This window comes from Pleurodeles waltl, chromosome 12 (assembly GCF_031143425.1).
Source record: "Pleurodeles waltl isolate 20211129_DDA chromosome 12, aPleWal1.hap1.20221129, whole genome shotgun sequence".
Classification (NCBI taxonomy): domain Eukaryota; kingdom Metazoa; phylum Chordata; class Amphibia; order Caudata; family Salamandridae; genus Pleurodeles; species Pleurodeles waltl.
The window spans coordinates 689,406,902-689,434,391 of record NC_090451.1 but is presented as its reverse complement, the minus strand read 5'-3'; the positions used below and the strand labels follow the sequence as shown (position 1 = coordinate 689,434,391).

Here is a 27,490-nt window from a genome sequence, read left to right as displayed (position 1 = left end):
TTTGTTGCAAACAGGTCTATTTGTGGTGTTCCCCAATTGTGGAAGTAAGTGTGTAGTAACTGGGGGTGAATCTCCCATTTGTGGTTTTGTTGGTGATCCCGATAGAGATTGTCTGCTAATTGATTCTGAATCCCTGGAATGAACTGTGCTATTAGGCGAATGTGGTTGTGTATCACCCAATGCCATATTTTCTGTGTCAGGAGACACAACTGTGTTGAGTGTGTTCCTCCCTGTTGTTTAGGTAATACATTGTTGTCATGTTGTCTGTTTTGACAAGAATGTGTTTGTGGCTTATTATTGGTTGAAATGCTTTTAACGCTAGAAATACTGCCAATAGTTCTAAGTGATTTATGTGAAACTGTTTTTGCCGAGAGTCCCATTGTCCCTGAATGCTGTGTTGATTGAGGTGTGCTCCCCCACCCTATCATGGAGGCATCTGTAGTTATTTCGTATTGAGGCACTGGATCTTGAAAAGGCCGCCCTTGTTTTAAATTTATATTGTTCCACCATTGAAGCGAGGTGTATGTTTGGCGGTCTATCAACACTAGATCTTGAAGTTGACCCTGTGCCTGTGACCATTGTGATGCTAGGCACTGTTGTAAGGGCCGCATGTGCAATCTTGAGTTTGGGACAATGGCTATGCATGAAGACATCATGCCTAGGAGTTTCATTACTATTTTGACTTGTATTCTTTGGTTTGGATACATGACCTGTATTACATTGATAAATGCTTGTACTCGTTGTGGACTTGGAGTGGCAATCGCTTTTGCTGTGTTGATTGTTGCCCCTAAGTATTGTTGTGTCTGACACGGCTGAAGGTGTGACTTTGTGTAGTTGATTGAGAAACCTAGTTTGTGTAGGGTTTCTATGACGTACTTTGTGTGTTGTAAACACCGTTCTAGTGTGTTGGTTTTGATTAACCAATCGTCTAGGTACAGGAACACATGTATTTGCTGCCTTCTGATATGCGCAGCTAGTACTGCCAGGCATTTTGTAAAAACTCTTGGCGCAGTTGTTATTCCGAATGGCAACACCTTGAATTGGTAATGTACCCCTTGGAATACAAACCTTAAGTACTTTCTGTGTGAAGGATGTATCGGTATATGGAAATATGCATCCTTTAGGTCTAGTGTTGTCATGTAGTCTTGTTGTTTGAGCAGTGGGATTACGTCTTGTAATGTCACCATGTGAAAGTGGTCTGATTTGATGTAGGTATTTAATGTTCTGAGATCTAATATAGGTCTCAGTGTTTTGTCCTTTTTGGGTATGAGAAAGTACAGAGAGTAAACTCCTGTTCCTTTCTGTTGAATTGGTACTAATTCTATTGCTCCTTTTTGTAGCAATGCCTGGACCTCTAGTCCTAGAAGATCCATGTGTTGTTTTGACATAGTGTGTTTTTGGTGGGACGTTTGGAGGGAATGTGAGAAATTCTATGCAATAACCATGCTGGATAATTGCCAGTACCCAAGTGTCTGTTGTTATCTCCTCCCAATGTTTGTAAAAATTGCTTAGTCTCCCCCGACAGGTGTTATGTGTTGGGGATTTGTGACTTGGAAGTCACTGCTTGTTTTGAGGAGTTTTGGGGCTTTGGAACTTCCCTCTATTCTTTTGGAATTGTCCCCCTCTATATTGCCCCCGAAAACTTCCCCGCTGATATTGACTTTGATAAGTGGGCCTTGTTTGTGAGGTTGTGGGTTCTGTAGCTTGCCCTCAAAACCCCCCTCTAAACTGCGTTTTGCGAAATGTGCCTCTGCTCTGTGGGGAGAAGAGTGCGCCCATGGCTTTGGCCGTATCAGTGTCTTTTTAAAGTTTTTCTATAGCAGTGTCCACCTCCGGCCCAAACAACTGCTGTCCATTAAAAGGCATATTCAGCACGGCTTGTTGTATTTCCGGCTTGAATCCTGACGTCCGCAACCATGCGTGTCTCCTTTTTGTTACAGCAGTATTTACTGTCCTTGCAGCTCTATCTGCTGCATCCATTGCTGACCGTATCTGATTATTTGAGATACTTTGTCCTTCCTCTACCACTTGTTGTGCCCTTTTCTGGAACTCTTTGGGTAAGTGTTCTATGAAATGCTGCATTTCGTCCCAATGAGCCCTATCGTATCTTGCCAGAAGTGCTTGTGAGTTGGCAATGCGCCACTGGTTTGCTGCTTGTGCTGCAACCCTTTTCCCTGCAGCGTTGAATTTGCGACTCTCCTTGTCTGGAGGTGGTGCGTCTCCCGAGGTGTGAGAGTTTGCTCTCTTGCGAGCTGCCCCTACTACCACAGAGTCTGGTGTTAATTGCTGCGTGATATACACAGGGTCTGTAGGCGGTGGCTTGTACTTTTTCTCCACCCTTGGAGTTATGGCCCTGCCCTTCACAGGCTCCTGAAACACCTGTTTGGAGTGTTTTAGCATTCCAGGTAGCATAGGTAAGCTCTGGTATTGACTATGAGTGGAGGATAGTGTATTAAACAAAAAGTAATCCTCAATTGGTTCTGCATGCAAGGTGACATTATGAAAAACCGCTGCCCTTGAGACCACCTGCGTGTAGGATGTACTGTCCTCAGGTGGGGATGGTCTCGCTGGGTAACAGTCTGGGCTGTTATCCGATACTGGCGCATCATAAAGGTCCCATGCGTCGGGATCGTCCTGACTCATTGCAGTATGCGTTGGGGATTGCATCAGTGGTGGACTGGCTACCGGTGATGTGTGCAGTGATGGTGGTGGAGATGGTGGCGGAGTTGTTTGTTTTGCCACCTTTGCCTGTGGCTGCTTGTCCTTTTCTTGAAAGGCAGGTCTTCTTTTCATTTTAATTGGGGGAAGAGTGCTTATCTTTCCTGTGTCCTTTTGAATGTGGAGCCTTCTTTGAGTGTAGTCTGGCTCCATTGATTCTAGTTCTTGTCCGAACTTATGTCCTTGCATTTGGGAGGACAACCACTGTTCCTCTGTGTAGGAACCTGATTTTGGTTCCGAGGCTGGATGTTTCGGAATGGAAACCTTTTCTGTAGCCTTTTTCGGCTCCGACGACTTTCTTTATTTTCGGCGTTGTGGTGTCTCGGTGCCGACCCATTTCGGTGCCGCTGTCTCGGTGCCCAACTTGCTCGGAGCCGCTGTCTCGGGCTCGACATTGCTGTGTGCCGGTATCTCGACCGGAGTCGGATGACTTCGACACAAGCGTGCCCTTTTTCGGTGCCAATGATCGGTCACCTATTTTACGGGTTAAGCCATGGCCTGTTGGCGGTGGTGTCCCCTGAGCTTTTGTGGTCTTCTCGTGAGTTTTAGGTTTCAACGTCTTACTCACTGTTTTAGGCGTTTCTTCGGGATCGAGCTCGTCCGAGGCCGACTCCTGGATGGAGAAGGTTTCTTTTTCCTCCTCCAAATGCCTTTGTCCTGTCGGCGCCGACGCCATTTGCAGTCTTCTCGCTCTTCGGTCTCTTAATGCTTTCCTCGACCGAAATGCTCGACAGGCTTCACAAGTATCTTCTTTGTGTTCTGGAGACAAACACAAGTTACAGACCAGGTGCTGATCTGTATACGGATACTTGTTGTGACATTTTGGGCAGAAGCGGAATGGGGTCCGTTCCATCAGCCTTGAAGAGACACGTGGCCGGGCCGACCAAGCCCCGACAGGGGATCGAAAAAACCCTGAAAGGCCACCGGAGCTCTTCAAAAGTCAGTGTCGATCTGTAGTAACTAACCCGATACCGAACGCAAACAATACCGTCGAATTTTCCGAGATTCTAACTAACTTTCCGAACCGAAACACGGAGCGAAAAGCAACACGTCCGAACCTGATGGCGGAAAAAAAAACAATCTAAGATGGAGTCGACGCCCATGCGCAATGGAGCCGAAAGGGGAGGAGTCCCTCGATCTTGTGACTCGAAAGACTTCCTCAAAGAAAAACAACTTGTAACACTCCGAGCCCAACACTAGATGGAGGGATGTGCAAAGCATGTGTATCTGCAGCTACACATGCCATCGAACATTTGTAAGTCACCCCTGCAGCAGGCCTTACAGCCCTAAGGCAGGGTGCATTATATTACATGTAAGTGCATATATGCATGAGCAGATATGACCCTGTGCTGGCCAGCTCAATTACGGACAGTACAAGCAAACCGGGAAGCCATTTTAAGTATTTACTTGGTTTCCAAGCAACATAATGGCTTCACTGAACCTACGGTGTTTAGTATCAGACACCTCGTAGTAATAAATTCACACTGATTCCAGTGGTGAATGTATTAATACATGCAGCCTGAGAGGACCTTAGCGGTACCCCCTGAAAACCTACCAACTAATAGTGTGCTGACTGATTGGTCCTGACCAGCCTGCCACCACAGACGAGTTTCTGACCCCCTGAAAGCTTAATCTCTGAGGTCAGAAACAATGCCTGGTCTGGTAGGAGGTGTTGTACCTCCATTAAGCATTATGACTGGTAATCAGCATATCAAGACAAGAGGCTTCAAAGGCCTCCACTGCCTTGAGTATGCGACAATGGCTTCCACCGGAGAGGAGAAATGCCAGCCCCCTGCCCAGGGCCCGTTCGGCACCAGAACATAAGGAAGAATTAGCTAATCGAGAGGTGTGTTCTCCCTCAGGGTGGTACCACCCCTAAGATGGGCTACCTGAAGCGCACATGACTAGGAAAATGGCACCATCTTGGTTTTTGGTGGAATTAAGTCCTCTGGGTCTTGATTATGCCCACTTCCAACAGGAAGTGGTCGTATAGGTGGTGTCATCCCTATAAAGGTAGGTAGCTCATTGGCCACTACCTGTTACTCCCTGTAACACCCCTAAATACAGTATTTAGGTGGCACCCTTATGCCAGGTACACAGATTTGACTTACAGGAAGAAGAAGCGGACAAAGAAGAGTGCTGTCGACATGAGAACAAACAAGCCCTAACAATCGTGGAGAAACTGCCTCGTCCTGCCACAGTGCAGACTCCAAGAAATCTAGACGGCTGACAGTGCTTTGCAAATCGCCAGAGAACTCCCTTAGAATAGAGGAGCTACTTCACAGCAGCTGCAGGCACCAAAGAAGCAAGGTCTAGTTCACCGTCCTGCCACTTAACCAGACTAAAGGTGTTGCATACACCCAGGAAGAGGTTGCCGTGCTCCCACAGATCAAATCCGTCCTCCCACCAAGTGTGGTGACGCCAGGACCGACTGGAGCCCCACAGTACCAATCCCTAGGGTATCAGATCCCTTGGAGCAACGAAGGCTTGTTGTGTCTAGCCCGGACACAAATGCCGAGGAAGACCGACCAATACGCACAGCTGTCCTGTTTGACCCTTTTCTGCAGAGCCAAGACAAAGAGTGAGCCTCCAACCCTCGCCACCCGATCCCTCAAATTACCTCTGCACCCGGGTCCCACAGCCTTCAGTCCGATGGAGGTGCCAGTGCCAGAGGTGTCCTGCGACCCTCAAAGGTGAAAGTCACCTCCTGCAGTCTCTTTGTGCAGGCCCCCCTCAACCACGATTGTTTCCTGCAGCATGAACACAACACCTAAAAGCACCACACTGCACCTGAGCCCACCGGCGAAACGGATTAAAGGTTTGCCTACATGCCAGAGTATTCCAAGGACTGAGTGTCCAAATCACCCTCCAGATTACAGCCTGTAAAGTACCTCTGTAACCGGATACTACAGTGCCTCCTGTAGGAAGCTGGCCTGGTGTACCTAAGGCAGTGTTGTCCAACCTTTTTACCGCCGCGGACCGGTAAATGTTTGATAATTTTTCCGTGGCCCGCTTGTCCCATTGTGTGACAAGCGGGCCACGGAAAAATGATCAAACATTTACCGCCCGCCACAGTGGGGCGGCCCGGTGCCGACTGATCCACGGACCGGCACCGGTCCGCGGCCCGGGGGTTGGGGAACACTGACCTAAGGTACTTACACCTTATAACAGGTCCAGGTATCTCCTCTTATTGAAGTGTAGGCAGTGTCTAGAAGCCAGGCTCTCTAGAGGTAGCTGTGGAAGAGCAGCCAAGGCTTATCTAGGAGACCTACAAACCTCCTGCAATACCACTGTAGTCACATAGCACTTACACACATGAAAGTAACCACACAGTGTTACAAAAATAAAGGTACTTTATTTTAGTGACAATACCAAAATTACTAAAAAGGAAATACTCCCTTAGAAGGTATGTAAACACACTAAATATGTACACTAGTAAATAGGCATAGAAAAGGTTAAAAGAACAGTGCAAATATAGATAGCCAACAGTGACCCTAGGGGGAGCTCAAAACATACACTAAAAAAATGGAATGCGAACACAGGACCCAAACCTAGGTAAGTGGAATGTGTAGCGGGCAGCTGGGAGTACTAGAATATTATAGAGGTAAATAACACCGAATCTGAGGACCCACCCAAGAGAGACCCCAAATAGGCCTGAAAGGGGGATTGGTCACCTAGCCAGGGAAGCACCTATCAGGAGGGGGCTCTGACGTCACCTACCTGGCCTGGCCACTCAGATGGTCCCAGATTTCGCTGGCAATCTTGGAAACAAGATGGCAGAACCCAGGGACCCTCTGGAAGATCTCTAAGCACAATCCCTGGGTGGTGATGGACTGGAGAGTGGTCACTCCCCTTTTCATTGTCCAGTTTCGTGCCAGAGCAGGGACTGAGGGTCCCTGAACTGCTGTGGACTGGTTTATGCACGTAGTCCTCCAAACGAACCCTTCAAAGCATACCAGTGGCTTGGGGAGGATACCCCTCCCAAGCCTGTCACACCTATTTCCAAAGGGGGCAGGTGTTGCCTCTCTCTCCCAAAGGAAATCCTTTGTTCTGCCTTCCTGGGCTTGATCAGATCGAGCAGCAGGAGGAGGGCAGAAACCTGTCTGAGGGGTGGCAGCAGCTTGGGCTTTCCAGAAAAGCCCGTAAGACTGGTGGTAGCAATGCTGAGGGTCCTCTAAGTAGCCCCCAGAGTGCATTGAATCATACTTCCAATACTTGCAACAGTATTGGAGTATGATTCCGACATGTTTGATACCAAACATGCCCAGGTTCAGAGTTACCATTATGTAGCTGGACATAGGTAGTGACCTATGTCCAGTACATGCGTAAAATGGTGTCCAAACACTCACAAAGTCCAGGAAAATGGGCCTGGAGTTTGTGGGGGACACCTCTGCTAGTCCAGGGGGACCCTCACACACAGGTACCTGCACCCTGTCCTCTGGGCTGTGAGTGCCTACCACAGGGGTGACAAAGTGACCTGGTGCAGTGACATGTAGTGAAAATGGCAGGCTGGCGGAACCCTTTGCATGGGCTCCCTATGGGTGGCAGAATAACTGCTGCAGCCCATATGGATCCCCTGGAACACCAATGCCCTGGGTACCTATGTACCATATACTAGGGACTTACATAAGAGGACAAGTACGCCAATTGTGGGAAGAAAAAGGTACAGTTACCAAGTTAAAAGGGAGAGAGCACAACCACTGGGGTCCTGATTAGCAGGATCCCAGTGGAGTCAGTCAAATACACTGACAACAGGCAGAAAATGGGGGTAACTATGCCAAGAGAGAGAGCACTTTCCTACACTCCTGAAGTGACCTGTTGGTGCTGCCTTGGACCTTGCCCATACACACCTTAAGTCCAGGAGAAGAGTTCAGTAAATCGCTGACAAGTGTCCAAATACAGTATATGTTTTTCCCACCTAGGATAGCATTACCACTCCAGAACTTGCACCATGTGAACTTTTGAAACGTATAACTATTTATATCTCTAAAAGTTCTTACCTGATTCTGATGATCTTGGTATCTAAATTGATATAGATGTGTATGTTATTTGTATAAATTGGCATCAATTTATTCATTTAGTGTGTGTCACTTATGCTCTTTGTGTGTGCAATAAATGCTTAGCGCTACACAGTGTACCTCGTTTTGGTCCACCCCCAACTCCTTTGTGAGGGTCTGTCACAGACATCTGTTGTCCTCGGGTGGGGGTGACATTTTCCCTTGCACACCAAGTACAATTTTTCTGAAAAGGGCCTAGAAAATATCAAGGGGTAATGACGGGCCCATGTCTGAAGGATTAGAAAGAAAGGAACTGAACGTCAGCGTGCATGGGTGGTGCTTATATGTGACTCCGCTTATCACTTCCAGATCAGCATGGAGCTGCAAGACACCACCTGCATACAGGAGTACTGCTTTACATTTTCCAGATACAGTCTGATGCATGGATAATATTCACAAGGTAAGGAATCTGCAGTTAAAGGTATCCATTGGAATTTTGAAACAGAAGACTAAGCATTCTCAATGAGATGCAATGGGCCAAGCACATTTTATAATATTTCATCTCCAAATGTAATGCTAGAAGCACTGTTGACTACACAATAACAATATAGGCCTCAGCTCAAGAAGAGATGACAAAGAGGAGGCTATTCAGCACCTTCAACCAGAGCAGGAGAGACTGTTCACAAAGGCCGTCTACTTAAAAATCCAGCCCATTTATTTAACATCCATTCCTGTATCCGCATTCTGGTTTATTTAGTCAACATCAATGGTAGGTAGACGTGTACAGGAGTGGAGCTGTCTTGTTGGCATGTTTTGAATTTGATGGGTCGACCCTCTTTATTGGTCCAGCTAATAACTCCTTCATACACTGCCTACTTTAGAAGTGATTTTTTTGTTGAAAGATCACGCAACCAAGATAGACCAATCTAAAAAATAGGATAAAGTTCTGAGAATGCCAGACATAAATTACTCCATACACTTAAACATTCACGTACTAAAGAGCAGGGCTGCTGCTACAATATAAAAGTAAACTACTAAGGGTGGAAGTTACTGAAAGAGTTCTGTATATAGTCACCTTGAAAAAGAGAAACTGATGGTAAGGCCTTAGGCTGAGAAGGAATGCGAACACTGCTGGTGTTACAGAAATGTCTTTAATTAAAAAACAATGCTCCATCCTCTCCGAAAACTTGACAATGAGGTATTTCAAATACCTTGCAGTGCCTGAACCCTTCCCCAAAGCTCCAAAATGCCTACCTGGAAGAGCTGCTGTCGAGGCAAAGGCTGGGCGATGACCACAATTCCCTGGTTGTAGCTTGAGACCCGTGTGGCTGTTTGGTTTTCATTGGAGAGAAGGATGTTCCTGCCATGATTCTCCAAGAATTCCATAGTAGTGGTGATTACCGGGGCAGCCACGGCAGTAGGGACCTCATTCTCACCCTATAAATAGAAGCAAATAATCATATCTCGTAGCAGCGCATCTGCTACACTCTCCCAAGCTCCAGCTAACCAATTCTGCTAGTGTGGCAAGATCATTATCTTCTGCACCATAAAATTCCTGGGGAGAGGAAATCTAAAGAAATGGGATTGTCCACCCAACTTAAAATTAGAATTTACCTCAACTAATGCACCTTCCACAGATGGCACAAAAATAAAGACTGTCATCTATTAAAAAAAAAGATAGCAGAAAAGATGGTCTTAAATTGGAATTCAGTGCAAGATGCCCCTTCCAGTGAAGGGACCATAAACTATACACCCTCTTTTAAGCATGAGTTTCAATTTACTGACATAAAAACCTAGGACACACTACCTTTACCCTGTTAATATCCTCTATCACACAGTATTCAAGCACTGGATTTCCACAGATAGCAAGCTCAACAATACCCCAAGATTAGGAAAGGACACACCCAGCTGTCAACCACAAATATTTAGAGATAGTTTTGTGACTGCTAGTGGAGCTCAATTACCTCACACTACAATAGCTATACTACAAAAGCTTCACTTAGACAGATGTATGTACCCCGGAAACCTCACTCGCACGTCAGCCTGACATACCCAAAGGGTGGAAACCTCATACAAGCAAGACAAGGTAGTGTAACATAAAGGAACATTAAGCAATACTATTATTTGGTTACTCAAGAAAGATCTGACAAGATGAAAACAACATATTGCCTTCGCAACCCGGCTTAGATTATCTAAAGACGGCTCACCAACAAGATGGTGAATTACCACAAAACCACGTTACCATAAGAAGAAAAGCACAAATAAATACAAGGATTATATGAAGGGACATCTAAATACGTCACCCTTGAATGTCAAGGGCATTATCCCAGCCTTCATACACTAATGAACAGCATCCAAATCACAAGAGAAACCCTGGCCTTACCAGATTTCCAAAGTATATGGCTCACTCACCACAGAGTGTTCTTCCTCCTCCTCTTCCTCACTGCAGGTTTCAGATGTAATGGATGGAGGTTTAGTGCCATCTGATTCCTCCTGGGCAGTGGAGCTGACAATTGAGACGGCGGTCACGCGGCCATACAAATCAAGTACAACGTAGACATTCTGAGAGAAACAAGATCATCCAATAAGAAACAAGATGTAGTAAAGTAGTGAAACAAAGTGAAGAAAACCAGAAAGAAAACAAAACTATCTGTGATTATGAAGAAAAGGGAGGCAGAAGCAGGGGGAGTCCAAGTGAAAAAAATAGACCATAAAAAAGGTTACAAAGTAACAGAAATGACTAGGGTGAGAGTAAAGTAAAGGCTGAAACAGAGGGGTCAAGGCTGAAAGAGCAAGATTATCAGAGACCAGTGGGACAACCAATGAGGCAAGGAGGCCCAGGTGCGATTCTCTTTGCGGAATACCTTAGCAACACCGGTGGCAGCAGGTCCCAAATCCTCTCCATCTAGCAGAATATGCATGGAATCATCTGAGCAGCGTTTTACACCAATGCGGTTGCCAATCTGTAAGAATGCAAGAAAATCAGCCAAAGAGGAAGAATCAACGTTAGCCTTGAAAGTGAGGTGAAGAAATGGGCAAAGAAACAGGTGGATGCGAATCCAGAGAAAATCTGCATATGCCTGAGCTGCAATTGAAAATAAAAAGATCTGTGGATGAAGCCAAACCTAGACTAACACCCTTTTAAAATGAATAAGGGATAGAAATCAATACAAGTTTTGGAATTCTTCCCTACCCTAAGGCCACTTCATGCTTTTCTTCATAGTGATAACAGCACCTTTCTCCTTTTAGAACTGAACCTACTTTGAAATGCCTGCCTTGTCTCCCTTTGGCTTTTGAAGGAAAGTGCCTGGAAGCCTTATTTGAGAAGTACACAAAATGTTGGCAGCCTCCTTTTGAAGAGAGGGGGCATGAAACAGGACTGGCCATTTGCTATGGGCTGAGATACTTGGAACGGCATCTGACCACAGATCCATTGTGTTCCTGTCACCAGAACTGGTTTCAGACGGCATAAGCTTTATGGGGCTTGACCAAGACCTGCAATCACATTGTACATACTTGAGCACGACTAATCACAACTTGGAAGGGTGCACTAGCATTTTCAAACGTTGGAAGTAGGAACTTAGGTGTATCCCCTGCCAGTACTTAAAGCAGCAATAAGTCGTCTTTGCTTGTTGCAAGAATCCTGATGAGAATAATGACGCAGACCTCTTTTTTCAAAACAAATATGAGAACTGATTTAACAAAATTGACATATTTATTGTATTCTTTTATTCCATACAGCTCTAGATTAATAAAATAAAAAAATCACAGTACCAAAGCACTGATGCTATAAGCAAGTACGGTGTTGAAAAACTGTTGTAAAAAATTACTGGATATGGTCAAAAAGTGAAACACTCTAGGAAAAGTGAAAATAATTAAAGAGCTAACTTATTTAGAGTTTGGTAGATGGGGTAACTCTGCACAGACATGACAGATATCGTATCCGTCTAACTATGATCCCATCATAGACTATGGGAATCATAATACGGTGGACAGGATACCGGTCACATTTGTGACTGAATAATCCGTCTGCCAAACTCTACATCAGGTCATAAGTGATTCAATTTGAAGTTGTTGAATTATATTATAATAAAATTATTTTTTTGAATCTCAATGTAGGGAAGAAACAGGAGTAAACACAGTCAGCGAAAAACAATGTCCCCTGAACAGTTTATTTGTCGACCTATTTATGATTGGTGTCATGAGCAGTCTCCTGGACTACCAAACCTTATCAAAGGGTGAAACGTAAAGGAACTAAAACCTTCATTCAATACTGAGTTTATCCACTTAACATTGCTGTAATGAATGAGCATATCATATCCACTCAGACATGATCAGGCTTTGACAGGGCAGTTTGCTACAACATCCTATATTTTACTGTACCACTTATGAATCTGAAAATGCAACTCACCAAAAGAAAATACATGTATTAAAAATCCACTCACACTGAGGCGTTCCAAAGAGAAGCCATAGTTTTGCTTCTGAAGTATTCCATTCCTGCGGACCTCAGAGCCAGTCATTAGCCAGGTGACCTTGGATCTGAATTCTAATATGGATGACGGCAGTCCTGTAACAGTATATGGGAGGTCAGCAGGAAGAAGGGTAGTTAAGCCGATGTGAAAGCAACCAGACCACTTCGCGTCCAGCTCATCTATCTTCACCTGATGAGGAAGAGCAAAGTGTCAAACAAAAGGATAGATACCTGAAGTAATCAACTAAGCAAAAAACAGAGAAGCATTAGTGCCAAGGATATACACACTAGATGCAAATAGAGAGAAAAACCAAAAGGAAGACACACAGGGAGTTCAATATCGCCACAGCTACAGTATCTACCATCACAAGGAGTCGCACAAGAAAGCACGCAGGAAAAAAACAACAAAGTAACATGATTGTAATGGCGTGCACATGCTGAAGATGCAAGAAAAGCCCATCTCAACCAAACTGGGAAGAACCAGGCACCCAATGGGAAGGTAAAAAATCCTAAATGCCATTAACAGGTGCAGGAAATAAACATGAATAATCAAACCGGGAGATTAGGAAGGAATGTAAACATGGGATGATTGGATGGATCTTCGACTATGTTTAAACAAAGGATGGAAAACAGGGCTGAACTTAATCAAGATTAACACAGAAAGGAATTGTTCTCCAGCAATGGATCTTTCATAGATACACATGCTTGACTCTTTTTGGCTGCTGAGCTGGGAGCCCTAGACTACCACTACCATAGCAGTAATGTAAAATGTCCTTATTCATTCATAAAAAAAAACAGACCTTTAGTACACCATTCAGATAATTAGAAGTGAAGCCAATGACGTGAAGGTACACTTATCACCAATTGCCCAGAGGGTACTTTACCTCAAATTTTCAACCGTATTTTGCGTGGAGAGGTCCCTTTGTTGAACTCTGCACAGAAATACATTTTCCCACATGTTTTTCATTTCACGTTCTATGTATATTCTATTGGTTACCTATTGTTCCAAGGGCATTTAGTCTTGCAAGATTATTGCTCGCTATTTGTAACTCAGTGGAATTTAATTTTGTTTATCTCAGAATGGCAGAAACAACAAAAACACTTTATTGATCCTGTTCTTCTTGTAGAAAGAAGAGACTTTATGCAGATGATTTGCTTGATGATTACATCTACTGTCTCGAACCTAGATGAGTGAAGAACGATTATAAAATCTACTGCACTTTTAAAACCAAAACAATCAAGGACTGTGAAGGTCATTTGCTCCAGAGAAAAAGCTTCAAAAGTCACTTCTTCATGTGAGGAATCATCCCTGAAAGGAACACACAAACGACAAGGAGAGGGTAAGAAATTTGAAAGGGTGTGTCGGAAACTTGGCTATTAGTTGATAGGGTTGTGAGACCTCATCAAATAACAATGCCTCAATTTACTATGAGGTCCAATTAGATCTAAAAAATTAAACCTTGGTTCAACCGTTGGTAGATTTGCGCAGAGCAGTCTACATGTGTAAATCATTTAAGACCACCAAAACAGTTAACTTCAAGGAAGCAGCACAATACAAATCCCAATCCAATGTATCAAAATAGTTGAATTCTAAATATTTAAAATACATGAAAACAATACAAAAAATGTATTGTAGATAACGTGCTGTAGGAAGCTGGCTCTTTATGTGATATATCAGTAACTAGATATACTGTGTAAAGAGTTCAGGGGTTCCCCACAAATGGACAGGGCATGCTGTGCAATCCCAAAGAGCTCTATTACGCAGTGGTGCAATCGAGCAGCCTTAGGCTTAACAGAGGAGAGCAAGACGTCTACAAATACACAAAATAGTCAATAATTGAAACACACGAATCAAGAAGGAGATCCATACCAATTTATAAAAATAGCAAGTATCTTTATGTATGTTTGGGCATCAGAGAGAAACTTTTTTAAATTCTCATTAAATGTAGCTTAGCAATGGAAGTGGCCAGAGTGCTCCGAAGTATTAAATTAATAGTTTCAACAGATCCAACGTTGAATTTAGCATAACTGTCTTAGGAAAGTAGCGTTAAAGCTTCACTTTTTTAAGTTGCCTAAAAGACCACTGGTAGCCTTTTCAGATTGGCCCACAGCTTACAGCTGCAAGGCCAGCCGTGTGAAGTGTTCTCAGAAACAGACAGACAACAAAGGAGCCATCTACTGGGAGGAGTTTTCCTCTCCTGTAACAGGATTGCTGGGGAGGAGGCTAGTGAGCTAATTACACTTTCAAGTCTAGATCCCCCTGCAAGAACAGAGGTCAATGAGCCCAGCCTGCCTAGTTTCCTTTGTTGGCCAACCAGCCTGACTGCACTTTAATGAGATTAGGCAACATTCTGAAGGAGGAGTGTAGGAACCACACTTCGGGTTTGGTCTAGGGAGCTCCACAGGGGAAAAGAAGGGTCTGACCATGGTGGAAGTGGGCCCAATAGTGCATTCTGGGCTATTTACATTCCACACTTCTCAAAAAGTGGTCACAAGGTGGAGGTGTATGGAACTGCCCAGGGGAGTGGTAGCCCAGTTGATTAGTGAGCAATTTCCTTCCACAAGCTTGAGCAAATGATAAAATTTGCAACCCTGTCAAGGGAACCGTGATCACTGCTGGACCAGTGGAAAACAGAGGGACTATGCAAGCTGACCCCCTGGGCTGCACAAAGAGAGGCTGCATTAAGAAGGACTGCACCTTCTGCACCAATGATTCATCTAGGAGAACTCTGCCTGCTGTTCCCACTTGTAACCTGAAGAAAAGAGTGGTCTCTAAGGAAGAGTGTTCTGTACAACTACAGGATCACAAAAAAACTGCAAGAGTGATTCCTAACTACTAATCGGTGCCCCTGAGGTTCTACAGCCCTTTGAAGGTAGCTAGAGTAGACTCCTCCTGCTTATCCCTAAAATTTGAGACTTAGACATTTTTTCAAGGAATTTTGTTGGGAGAACTTAAAGAAGACTGTGACCTACTTAAAAGCTGATCTGCCTAAGGTGCAGCAGTCGACTTCAACTTGCCATGTTACCCGCCTGGGAGCAGCCTGACTCTAAGGTCTCATCATGGAGAATTTATGTGTGAGCAAAGCAGAGGAGCTTGCTGTCACGCCCTCCATCAGATCCTGCAGACGAGGAAAATTATCTAAAAATAAATAAATAATAATAATAATAATAATAATTAAGGCCCTATGATAACGTTTTGACCAAGACAAACCTGGTCCCTGTATTCAACTTGCCCACCATCACACTTGGCCATAGCGTTCGACTTTGATCTGGTCCAGCACTACCAGATGCCCATGGTTGGCAGTTTGTGCTTTTTTGGTGCTAGATTCAAGTTTATAAGCTAAATTCTTTAGAAAAAAATCATATTGCTGGTGTAGGAACGTGCCCTCCGCCCCCCCCCCTTTTTTTTCCCTACATAGTCGCTCTCAATCTTTGCCTGGTTCATGATGCAATTTTGAGTTCCTGCTAGCTAGGTTCCAAGTGCCAGATCTCTCCCCTAAAACTGTACTATTGCTTCCCAATTGGCAATACCTCTAGACCCACTCCAAGTCCCTTGTAAATAGTAGCCCTGTTAACTAGGGCACGGGTACCAAGGAGGGTCCCCAAGGCCAGTAGCATGTATTGTGCCACCCTCAGGGATCCCTCACCTAGCACACACATGCTGCATGTCTTGGTGCAGCTAACATTGAAAACATGATATAGCACACAGCTGTGTGCCATGTCCCCTAAACTCAGCATGCAATCTATCTAAGTTACCTGACAGTACGCCTTACAGCCCTAAAGCCTAGTGCAATATACTGAATGTGACACCATATCTGGGAGAGGTGATTACAAACCCCACCCAACAGGATGACCTGTGACTTAGCATCCCAAGGCAGGGGACTTCAAAGAAGCCCACCATCCTTGGTATGCAGACCTGGTTTCATTTAAAAGGATGAATGCTGACACCCCTGCTCCAGGGTCCATTTGGCACCTGGACAGGTGGGAAAGATAGTATTCAGAGAGGTGTGTCCACCATTCAGGCCAGTCCCACCCCCTTAGATGCGCTGCCTAATGTGGACACAACATTTAGAAATCTGACATCTTGGGCTGACAGACTTAGAAACTCTAGGATAGGGTTATGCCAACTGTTGGACCTGGTGCTTTTTGCAGGGTCATCCTCAAACGTTTTGCCTCCTTCCTCCTATTTTTTCTTACCAGTTTTTGCTGGCTTTAGGACTCTGGGCACTTTACCACTGCTAACCAGTGCTAAAGTGCATATGCTCTCTATCTAAAAAGTATTTGCGATTGGTTTAACCAGGTTTGTCATATCTGATTTACTGGTAAGTCCCTAGTAAAGTGCACCAGAGGTGCCCAGGGCCTGTAAATCAAATGCTACTAGTGGGCCTGCAGCACTGATTGTGCCACCCACATGAGTAGCCAATTGGACCTTGCAAGTGTACCCACTCGCTAGGTCCAAACCTTCTCTTTTACTACATGTAACTCACTCCTAAGGTAGGCCCTATGAAGCCCCATGGGCGGGGTGCAGTGTATCAAAACCAGCTGCCTCCTTTCAACTGCCCCAATCCCCATTGACTCACATTGGGCACCCAACGCCGTACTAGACATCGGCGCCCAGCCACCACATTGCCACCCGGTTTGACCTGTTGGTGTGGTCCTGACCCTTGCCCAATACTTAACTCAGGTCCAGAAGAATGTTTCCATAAGTCGCTGTACTACACCTGAATGCAGTACTTGTTTTTCTCTCCACAGGATAACATTGCTGCTTCAGAAATATGCACTACAAATATTTTTCTTGCAAAATGTACTTACCTGATCGTATTGACTCTGGGGAAGTGAATGAGTGTATGTGTATATATATATATATATACATATATATATATATATATATAAATTATAATAATACTTGTTTATTCTTTAAATTGGTGTGGATCTCGTTCTTAAGTCGCGTAGCCGTGTATCTCATCTATTGCCTGTGTGTGCATTTTCAAATGTCGAACACTCCTCCCTGATAAGCCTAAGGCTGCTCGACCTACCCATTAAAAAGGCACCTTGGATTGCTAGAGCAAGCCCCTGTCCACTAGTAAGGAACTCCTGGACTCCTTGCACAATATATGTAATTTCGATATATCATATAAAGAGCCAGCTTCCTAAACATGGCCTATTCAGTGTTGGTTCAGCAATTTTCACCATCGACTGAAAGATTCCCACATTCCCCAGGGCAACCACCAAGATCTTTCCTGAGGGAAAGGTCACAATGTTTATAATACAGGATTTCTCAAATTGACAGTATGCATCCTGAGTACATGGAATTCTCCAACCTAAATAATCCTTCGGAAAAGCGCAGGATCCTACTATCAAGCCAGTGAGCCCTCAATCACAAACATTTGTCAGCCTAAGTGAAAAAGATTTTGCATATGGTGTAATTCCAAATGTTTTAACTTCGCTAATTGAAGAGCTGCATCAAGCACCTCCTTAGCTGCTGCAGCAGGTCAAATCTGTATTGAAACACTCCATCAAATTTCAATTACAAGCCTCTAGAATCATCACATAATCTGTTAAAGGGCTCCTGCTCATTCAACACCCATTTGAGTGTGGAAACTGAATCTGAGATTGGCCTTTGAGCCAATACACAAAGCAGACTTTATATGTAGAACATAGAAGGTGGAATTGTTCTTGGCCCTAACACTGGACAGGGGAGTGGGTGGAATCCAAGCATTCACTATTAAAGAGCCATATTATCATTCAAAACTGCAGATTTACTCTGAAAACAAATCTGAAATTTATCCCAAAGGTACCAAAAGGTTTCATCTAAATTAAACTGTGGTTCTTAAGTCTTACTTTCAAAATCCTTCAACAATGGCTGACAGAATTCTTCTCCCTTTGGATAGTCCCATGGCGTTTGAAGTGTTATGTTGACCAAACAAAACAATTCAGAAGGTGAGACCAATTATTTATGGCCTTTGGCCTACTGCAGAAAGCCCAGCCTTTTTTCAAGCAGGGGATAAGGTGGATAGCCTCAGCCATTAAGCTTTAAGTACAAAGCTGGTGGCGAATAAAGACATATGTGTCATCTCATTTAACAAGAAGTGCAACCGTAGCATTCTATGCTATGTTCCCCTATCCGACATCTGCAGAATGACAAAACAAAAGAGCTTCCACACATTTCTTAAACACTACTTCTTGTACGTGAAAATTCCACGGCTCATTGAGGCACAGGCAGTACATTGTAATCTATTTTGCTAAAGTAAGCCTCCACCTGCTTACTTCTTATATTGAGCTGAATCAATATTCTAACTGAAACTGTTAACCCCTTGGCAGCCAAGCACGTAACGGTTACGTCCTTGGCTGCGGCGCTGAGGTGCCATGACGTAGCGGTTACGTCTTTGGAACAGCTCATGAGGGGAGCACTGGCGCCCCCTCCCCTCCCCCCATGAGCCTCGCTCCAGGGCAGAGATGGATGGGGAATCGCCCCCCCCTTCCACCCTCAGCTCTCCCCGCCAGTGATGCCTGATGACGTCAACAAGCGATCGCGTGCAGACCTCAGTAGAGGCCTTCCATCACGCTGGACGCTCAGACCCGGGAGGTGGGGGCAGGCAGAGGCATGAAAGGAAAGTAAAGACCTTCCTTTCCTTTCGTGTCTCTATAAGCATTTCTGCAGCCTGATCGTAAAACGATCAGGCTGCAGAAATACCCACTAGACACCAGGGAGCTTTAAAAAAAAAAAATATATATATATATACATATATATACACATACGGGGAGCGACCCCTTGAGCAAGGGTCGCTCCCAGGGGGCCATGTTTTTAAAGAATATTTCAGTTGTTCTGCCTACCGGTGGGCAGATGGGGCAATTACCCCCAATCCACTCCCGGGGTGCAGAAAGCCTACTAGATGCCAGGGAATAATAAAAAAAATAAAAAAAATAGTGGGGTGGTGGCTACCAACCATTATGGGCATGGTTATGCCCCAACCCCAACTGTGCCCAGGACCAAAAACACAGGCGAACGGAAGGGGGTAACAGTCTTTCAGCAAGCAAGAGGACATCTGATTATTTTGTGTTTTGGTTTTACATCTGGGCCATGAGAGCTTGTCTAACTCTCAAAATTGTACCACTTGGAATAGTGAGGGCTGCACTTTTTGGAATTTGGGATGCTGCCATGTAGAAAAATCTACGAGACCTAGACACATCTGAAAACTAAACATCTGGGTGAGTCAGGTGGTGTGCTTCACTTGCACCACACCATTTTCTTACCCACAATGTCCTGCAAACCTTCAACTTTGCTGGAAATCACACATTGTTCCCACATTTTTTGTGATGGAACCTGCAGGAATCCACAAAAGTCCTACCACCCAGCATTGTCGCATCTATAGCGATATTAATTCTGCCCCACTTGTCAACCTAAAAACGTTTCTTTCAAACTGCCTTTTTGGACCTGCTTTGGTTCCCCCCTCATTTTTTAGATGTTTTTGGCTCTTTTCTGTCACAGGCACTTGTCCCATCTACACAAGTGAGGTATCATTTTTACTGGGAGACTGAGGAGAACATTGGGTGGTAGGACATTTGTGCGGTGCAGTGATCCCACAAAGAAATTTGGGGAAAATGAGTTTTGTTTTTTTTAAGCTAAATTTGAGGGGTGCTGAGGATTCTGGGTGAGAAACCACTGGAGGATCCATGCAAATCACACCTCCTTGGCCTCCCTCGGGTGTCTAGTTTTCAGAAATATTTGGGTTTGGTAGGTTTCCCAAGATGGCTGCTGAGCTCAGGACCAAAATCCACAGCTAGGCACTTTGTAAAAAACAGGTCAGTTTTCTTTAGGAAAATTTGATGTGTCCACGTTGTGTTTTGGGGCATTCCCAGTCGCGGGCACTAGGCCTACCCACACAAGTGAAGTACCATTTTTAATCGGGAGACCTGGGGGAACGCTGGGTAGAAGGAGGTTTGTGGCTCACCTCAGATTCCAGAACTTTGCAGCACCGAAATGTGAGGGAAAAGTGTTTTGTTTTACCAAAGTTTGAGGTTCGCAAGGGATTCTGGGTAACAGAACATGGTGAGAGCGCAACAAGTCACCTCATCCTGGGTTTCCCTAGGTGTCTAGTTTAAAAAAATGTATAGGTTTGCTGGGTTTTCCTAGGTGCAGGATGAGCTAGAGACCAAAATCCACAGCTAGGCACTTTGCAAAAAACAGGTCAGTTTTCTTTAGGAAAATGTGATGTGTCCACATTGTGTTTTGGGGCATTCCCTGTCATGGGCACTAGGCTTACCCACACACGTGAGGTACCATTTTTAGCTGGAGAATTGGGGAGGGGGGGTGGGGGTGGAACGCTGTGCGGAAGGAGATTTTTGGTTCCTCTTGGATTCCAGAACTTTCTATTACTTAAATGTGAGGAAAAAAGTGTTTTTTGCGACATTTTGAGGTTTGCAAAGGATTCTGGGTAACAGAACCTGGTGAGAACACCAAAAGTCACTGCATTCTTAATTCCCCTAGGTGTCTAGTTTTAAAAAATGTATAGGTTTGCTAGGTTTCCCTAGCAACTGGCTGAGCTAGAGGCTATAATCCACAGCTACGCACTTTGCAAAAACAGGTCAGTTTTCTTTGGGAAAATGTGATGTGTCCATGTTGTGTTTCCTGTCGTGGCCATTAGGCCTACACATGCAAGTTAGGTACCATTTTTATTAGGAGGCGTGGAGGAACACAGAATAGAAGAACAAGTATTATTGCCCCTTGTCTTTCTCTACATTTTGGCCTCCAAATGTAAGACAGTGTGTTAAAACGAAATCTATTTGAGAAATACCCTGTAATTCACATTGCTAGTATGGGGGCCCTGGAATTCAGAGATGTGTGAATAACCACTGCTTCTCAACACCTTATCTTGTGCCCATTTTGGAAATGTAAAGGTTTCCTTGATACTTATTTTTCACTTTTTATATTTCACCAATGTAATTGCTGTATGCCCAGTATACAACCAAAACCCATTGCAAGGTGCAGCTGCTTTATTGGCTCTGGGTACCTAGGGTCTTGATGAACCTACAAGCCCTCTATATCCCTGCAACCAGAAGAGTCCAGCAGACGTAATGGTATATTGTTTTTAAAAATCTGACATGGCAGGAGAAATTTACAGAGTAAAACGTGGAGAGAAATGGCTGACCTCAATTTCAATATGTTTTTATTTTAGCTGTTATTTCATGTAGGAAAACCTTGTAGGATCTACACAAATGGCCCCTTGCTGAATTCAGATTTTTGTCTACTTTTCAGAAATGTTTAGCTTTCCGGGATCAAGCATTGGTTTCACACCCATTCCATTTCTATTACTACCTGGAAGGAGGCTAAAAGCACAACAATGTGTGAAAAATAGGGTATATCACAGTAAAATGGCAAAATTGTTTTGAAAAATGTGGTTTTCTGATTCAAGTCTGCCTGTTCCTGAAAGCTGGGAAGATGGCGATTTTACCACCGCAAACCCTCTGTTTATGCCATTTTCAGGGAAAAATCACAAGCCTTCTTCTGTAGCCCTTTTTTCCCATTTTGTTTTTAAATAAAAAAAAATAAGAAATGTAACTGTATTTAGGCTAGTTTCTTGGTCTCCTCCAGGGGCACCCACAAACTCTGGGTACCTATAGAGTCCCTAGGATGTGGGGGAAAAAGGACGCAAATTTGGCGTGGGTAGCTTATGTAGACAAAACGTTATGAGGGCCTAAGCGCGAACTGCTCCAAATAGCCAAAAAAAAGGCTCGGCACAGGAGGGGGAAAAGGCCTGGCTGCGAAGGAGTTAAACATTGCTTGAGATATAAATACTAAAATTTTGAAGACTTCTTGCTATTCTGATTCAACCAATGCTAAAGAAGAAATGCATACTTACCAGCAACAACAGTACTCCAGTGTTGGCATCTTTCATGCATGCAACCCTAGCTCCAGTCAAAATTGAACATGCTTTAAATGGGAGGTCTCTGTGTTAGTGGATCAGTGCACCCTCACCTTATCGGTTGATCTCTAGGTCATTTGTAATGATGTGGCGGGGATAACTTGTCTAACGAATGTGACCTTACTGCAATTCTATTGTTACCATGAGACTCCCAACTGAACAGGGAATAATGATTCAAGCATGTGAATCCATCAACAATAACGCTGGAGAACAGCAGTTAGAGGTAAGTAATTAGTTTAAAAAGCAACACTGCTGCAGTATCTATTGCTTTACACAACAAGGTGCGGAGACAACCATCAAAGTATGCATCAGGTGAAACACAAAAAAACAAAAACAGAAGTTTTCCTGCAACGAAAGGACGGATCTGAAGCAACCTCAGCTACTCAAAATAGGATTTGAAAAAAAGGGAGGAGGATTGTTTACTATAGCCTCAATTAAAGCTAGGTGCTTACCTCGAAGATCTCATCAGTCTTCAGCTCCTTCATGCTGAAGAGGACACCATGGGCATAGCCCGCCACTCTCACTGCCCTGCAGCCATCATTCTGAAAGGCGATGTTCTTGCCACAGCTGGTGTGGAACCGATGAGCCACACCCGGAACTGAAAAGCACAATATGGCAAAGGTGACTCACTCCTAGCAATCCTACCTCCAGCAAAGACATCCTTCAAGTAGAGCTACAACTCTGAAGTATAACCAGCATGTCAGGGAAGAATCCTTCAAACATTTCAAAAGACTCAATCCTGGTTATATCAATAACATAGCCAGTTTGGTATGAGTCTTTATGATGTTAACAAATGAAGTATCTTTTACAAAAATCAGACATCCCACAGAGCCTTCTTGCTGGCAGATCAAGGCCAACGGAGGAGTCCTGGGGTGCTGAATAATAAAAATCTATGTTGTTACTTGCCCCGGGAAAACAATTCCAAACACAATAATTAAAAAAAAATCCACTAACTTTAAAGTCTTAGCATGAAGGACGAGGCGTTGATTATTTTACTAACACTGAATTATGCAACACTGTTGCTGAAACATTCGCCTTACTAGCGGAGCAAAGTACAAAGGTTAAAATAAAAAAAATAAAAAAAGATTACTCAACAATCTAACTGCCTCCTGACTTTCTGAGATTTCAGAATAAAAAGTAAACATGGATTCAAAATAAGGGATACTTCAACATCACCAGCCTGATTAAAACTTGGGGTCCTTCTGACATAGGGAAACTGAAAATACTGTAGTGATCTGGAGATATTCTACTGACGAATAGAGACTGTGACTACTGAACGCAAGGAATTGTCAATACATGTGGACAATTTGTGAACAAGCAACCATTACTTTGCTCAAAATCACATCAGCAAATGGCAAAGAACTGGCTAATGAGACACTGGTTCTTAGTAAAGGGGTTGCTAGCGTGTTTGTCACCAGCTATTAACACTTAGCTCACTGACTGAACTGAACACATTCACCTATCAGCCTACCAAGCTTAGGGGGGACCCATCCGGGGGTAAACTGCAGAAATGGCGAGGCAGGGTTCTAATGCTGATGCATGGTGATTACAAGCAGAGTTCTATTTTCACATCCCCATTTCTTATGCCCCTTTTAAGGAGGGTCTCTATAGAGGTCAACAAGTCAAACATGGAATCTGTTATGCACTGCAAGCAAATATATACATTCTATAGCTTTCTATGGGAAAACTGGGAAAAGGATGAGGGTGGGAAGATAAAACCTGGAAATGCTAGTGAATGTTTTGGTACAAAAATGCAGGGGCATTTGTGCTGTCCAGCAGACATGCATGCATTCAACTCAGAACCTATACCTTTGTGTGCAGAAGGCTGCACACTGGTTATGTGCATAACTCTCACCTGGTGAATGGATGGGGAAAGATTTCTCAGTGATGTTACTGGTTGATAAACTGTTGTCCATGGGGCCGCTGGCACTTGTGATGGTCACCTGCACACATTGACCGTACAGGTCAATCACAGCATACACTTCTACAAAAACACAAAAGAAAATACCAGAAAAAAAGGCTTTGAGTTCTTCCAGGCTCAATGACGGACAGCGTGTGGTTCAGTGTTTAAATGTTTCCATTCATCATGCTGGCATGTTTTTATGCGCAGATTCTTAATTTTAGCTACTAACATTAAAGGTTTCTAGTTCACAAGTGCCACTAACTTTGAATTCATGAATAGTAGAGTACCTATGCCTCTGGACAGTCTTCCAAAACACATTTTAGTAGACACATTTTTAAATGACCCAGTAAGCGTTTCAGGGGATGTAACAGCATTTCTACTGGTACTATCAGATGAGGAAAGAAGGTTGACAAAGCAAACCTGTTGATTAAAATGAAATGATGACGGGATCTTGTTAATCTTGGTTAAGTTCTTAAAACAACCTTGTTATTTCAGAAGGGTAAGATTTGTGGAAAAAGCTTGCAACCTACTGAATTCTTATCGATGTGACAGCCATCAGAAATGCTGTCTTCTAAGGCAGATGCCTTACTGCTCTTTCTAAATCAATTCAAATGGAGTGGTCATTAAAGCTGCTGGCACTGTGTTGAGTTCTCAAGAAGGCGGCGATTTAATCAGTGAGGGAAAAGTATGGAAGAGCCATCTCATGTATTCTTTAATGATCTTTGTTCAAAATGGTGATACTGGAAGAGGGTACATACACCATATAAATATTTAAATGTAAGCTTCTCTGGCTGATAATGGATCTATTCATTTACATCTCAACAACCAAGGAAGAGATGGTAGGTTTACAAGCTCACAACATACAGTAAATTAATGATATTTAGGTAGGTGATTCTATGGGCCTGTAGGAAATGAGATAGTTGTGTTAATATGACCCCACCTGTAATTGGTTATTTGCAGCAATCTCAAAATTTAATAAAACAGATTTTGGTTTAAAAAAGAAAGTGGATACACCTGACCTAGTCTTCAAAGATAAGTAAACACTGCAAAGGATGGGCCCTTTAGGAGGATTATATCTGCAAGACTCAAATTAGCTAGTTCAAGTAAATAAACATAAAACACACAAAAGGTGATGTCAGGATGCTTGCAATAAGTCTAACCAGGGGCAATCGATTGGGGTAGCATTCTAACACGCCATTCTTGGCCCTAAGAGGGTTTCTAGACTATGGTAGTCTAAAACACACAGGAGTGCTGGCTGCGCATGTGAGAACTTTGGGCACAGCCCAGTAATTATGCAGAGGCAGCCAGGCGCAGAAAAGAGTCCGCAAAGATAGATACTGAACTAGAGTAGGCCTATTATTAGTGGGCATTCACAGATAGGGCCAGTAGGGTTTACTGGATTACCTGCAGAGTTACTGTATTATACACAGAGGGGAAATCGTTCTTAAATTGCATTTTTGCTCCCACTAAGGCCTTTATAGTCCAGTGAGGTGTCAAACAAGGGTGGAACATGCATGTCAAGTATGAATAATAGGGTCCCAATAACACACATGTACACCTTATGGGTGGTTCAGAATTGTCATTCATGTATTAAAGTTCAGAATCAGATTTCAGGCCTTTTGTTGAGCTGATGGGTCAAGTTAATTACTCTGCCCCCAGGACAGCAAGCAAAGACCTCCCCATACAAAAGAAGTAATTATCACCACTTCACTCCATTTCTGGAGAGGAAGGGGAAGGGAAGAAAATCTGCATCTGATAATTAGCCGGCACTTTGCACCAGGGTTAGGGCAATGCAGTCCCAGTGAACAAGAGAAGAAGCCTAGACAGTTGGAGCCGACCGAAGAAGGGCTCACCTTTGAAGTTTTGGTGGGAAAGTTCATGGCAGTGATGTCAGCTAGGGGTGCAGTTGTGGCCCTCAGAAAGCCTGCACACGAGCTACTTGACACTGCCATACTAGATAGTCGAAGGGTGCTGTGCAGGAGAGGTTGGCACGGGGTGATGCAGCATCCTAATATTAGCCAAGGGTGCCTGGCATTCCACCTATACTTGTAAACCCTTGTGCAAGGGAGAGACAGGGAGCTAGACCTTGGACTTGAACAGCGATGGAGGAAACACTATAGAAAGCTAAAAACACAAGGACCTGAATGGATTAAGGACTCTCTCCAGCTGACCTCGGGACTTCCTCATTCTGAGCCGAGAGAGACTAGGGAGCAATTCCCCTGAACACTACACACATTAGCCTTGTATGAGGAGGGTCCTTGTCTGTAGGTTTAGGGACTGCAACAGGTCTCTCTGCACAGATGTGAGGTGAAGGAGTGGGCCATGCTTCCTGGTTTGTAGGAGAGGATTAGGGAGCTCCAGGAAATTGTCCTTTCCTTGGGCAAGGCAGATTTCTTACCAGGGCGCCCACATTGTCATTCTCTTAGCAGGGATGCTCCTGCCATTGGCACAAGCCAGAATTCACGGGAAGAGTGGGGTGGAAGAGTACACAGAAGTAAGAGGCACCCCAAACGTGTTCCGCTCCAGTTAGGAGGCTGGAATGGTCCAAGAAATGTTCCCATGGTGTGGTGTGCAAGTTAATGTTGTAGTTCCCTTGGCCTCCAATGGTAAGCTGGTTGGACAGGGGAGCTGTCCAAGGGTATCAAATAGTGGCAGATGGCATAGTAAGGGTATTATTCCTGTGACAGAGGGTGAAGTGATAGCCCCTGGACTTGCTAGGTTAGCTAGAGACTGTCCCTCAGGAGATCTGAGAGGGGATGATGGATTCTCTAGATTTCTGGGAGGAGTTAGTAGTTGATTCTGAGATGTCAGGGCTGGGAAGGCAACTGCCCAACTAGAGTGAAGGATGTCATTCTAGAGACTGGTTAACCTGAACCTGAGGTAGTGGCTAGGATTATGCCTAGCCTGTTGTCCAATCAGGTAGGGCTCGTGGGGTGAGACCCTAGGACAGGGGAGCAGCAACATATGTGGGATTGTTACTGTTGACTGTCAAGGCCCCCTGAGAAAGTCCTGGCTTGACAGGCAAGAGATTTCACAGGTGTTTGCGGCCCCCAGCAAGATGGTGCAGAAGGTGGTTGTTCCTACAGGGGCACAACAAGTCTGGCAGGTAGTGCCTATATTGAGTGAAGGGATGCTTGTACACCAGTCTGAGTTGGTGCTAGACACTTCTGTCTGGGCATGTCACTCTGAGCTGCCAGAAGGGCAGGCTACAGATGTCTTCCTGCACTTTGGGTGTACCAATGGTACAATAGATGCCCCAAGGAGGGAGGCAACAAGGTGTGCTTACAGAGTCACCTGTCATTTCACAGGAGGGATTTTCAGGGTCCTTAGATGGCCTTCAGCTTGACTGCTGGGAGGCTGAGGATGTTGTAAGTAGGTGTCAGGTGAGGCCAACCTGGGCCAAAATTGGCTCACTGGGTTGGGGGGCTGGGAATTCCTGGAGTAGGGGACATGGACCCTGTTCTCACAATGGAGGGCA

The 27,490-nt window shown here is 44.3% G+C and overlaps 1 protein-coding gene across 2 annotated transcripts in view; it reads right to left on the bottom strand.

Moving 5' to 3' along the window:
- NEURL4 (neuralized E3 ubiquitin protein ligase 4) overlaps positions 1-27,490 on the bottom strand; it is a 139,429-nt gene that overhangs the window by 33,779 nt on the left and 78,160 nt on the right. For both annotated transcript variants that reach the window (XM_069215503.1, XM_069215504.1), the window contains exons 16-21: positions 23,965-24,093; positions 22,562-22,707; positions 12,161-12,376; positions 10,580-10,678; positions 10,128-10,277; positions 8,970-9,152 (exon numbers count right to left, since the gene is read on the bottom strand). In XM_069215503.1, the coding sequence (XP_069071604.1) occupies positions 8,970-9,152; positions 10,128-10,277; positions 10,580-10,678; positions 12,161-12,376; positions 22,562-22,707; positions 23,965-24,093 (923 nt within the window). The remainder of the gene's footprint in view (positions 1-8,969; positions 9,153-10,127; positions 10,278-10,579; positions 10,679-12,160; positions 12,377-22,561; positions 22,708-23,964; positions 24,094-27,490) is intronic.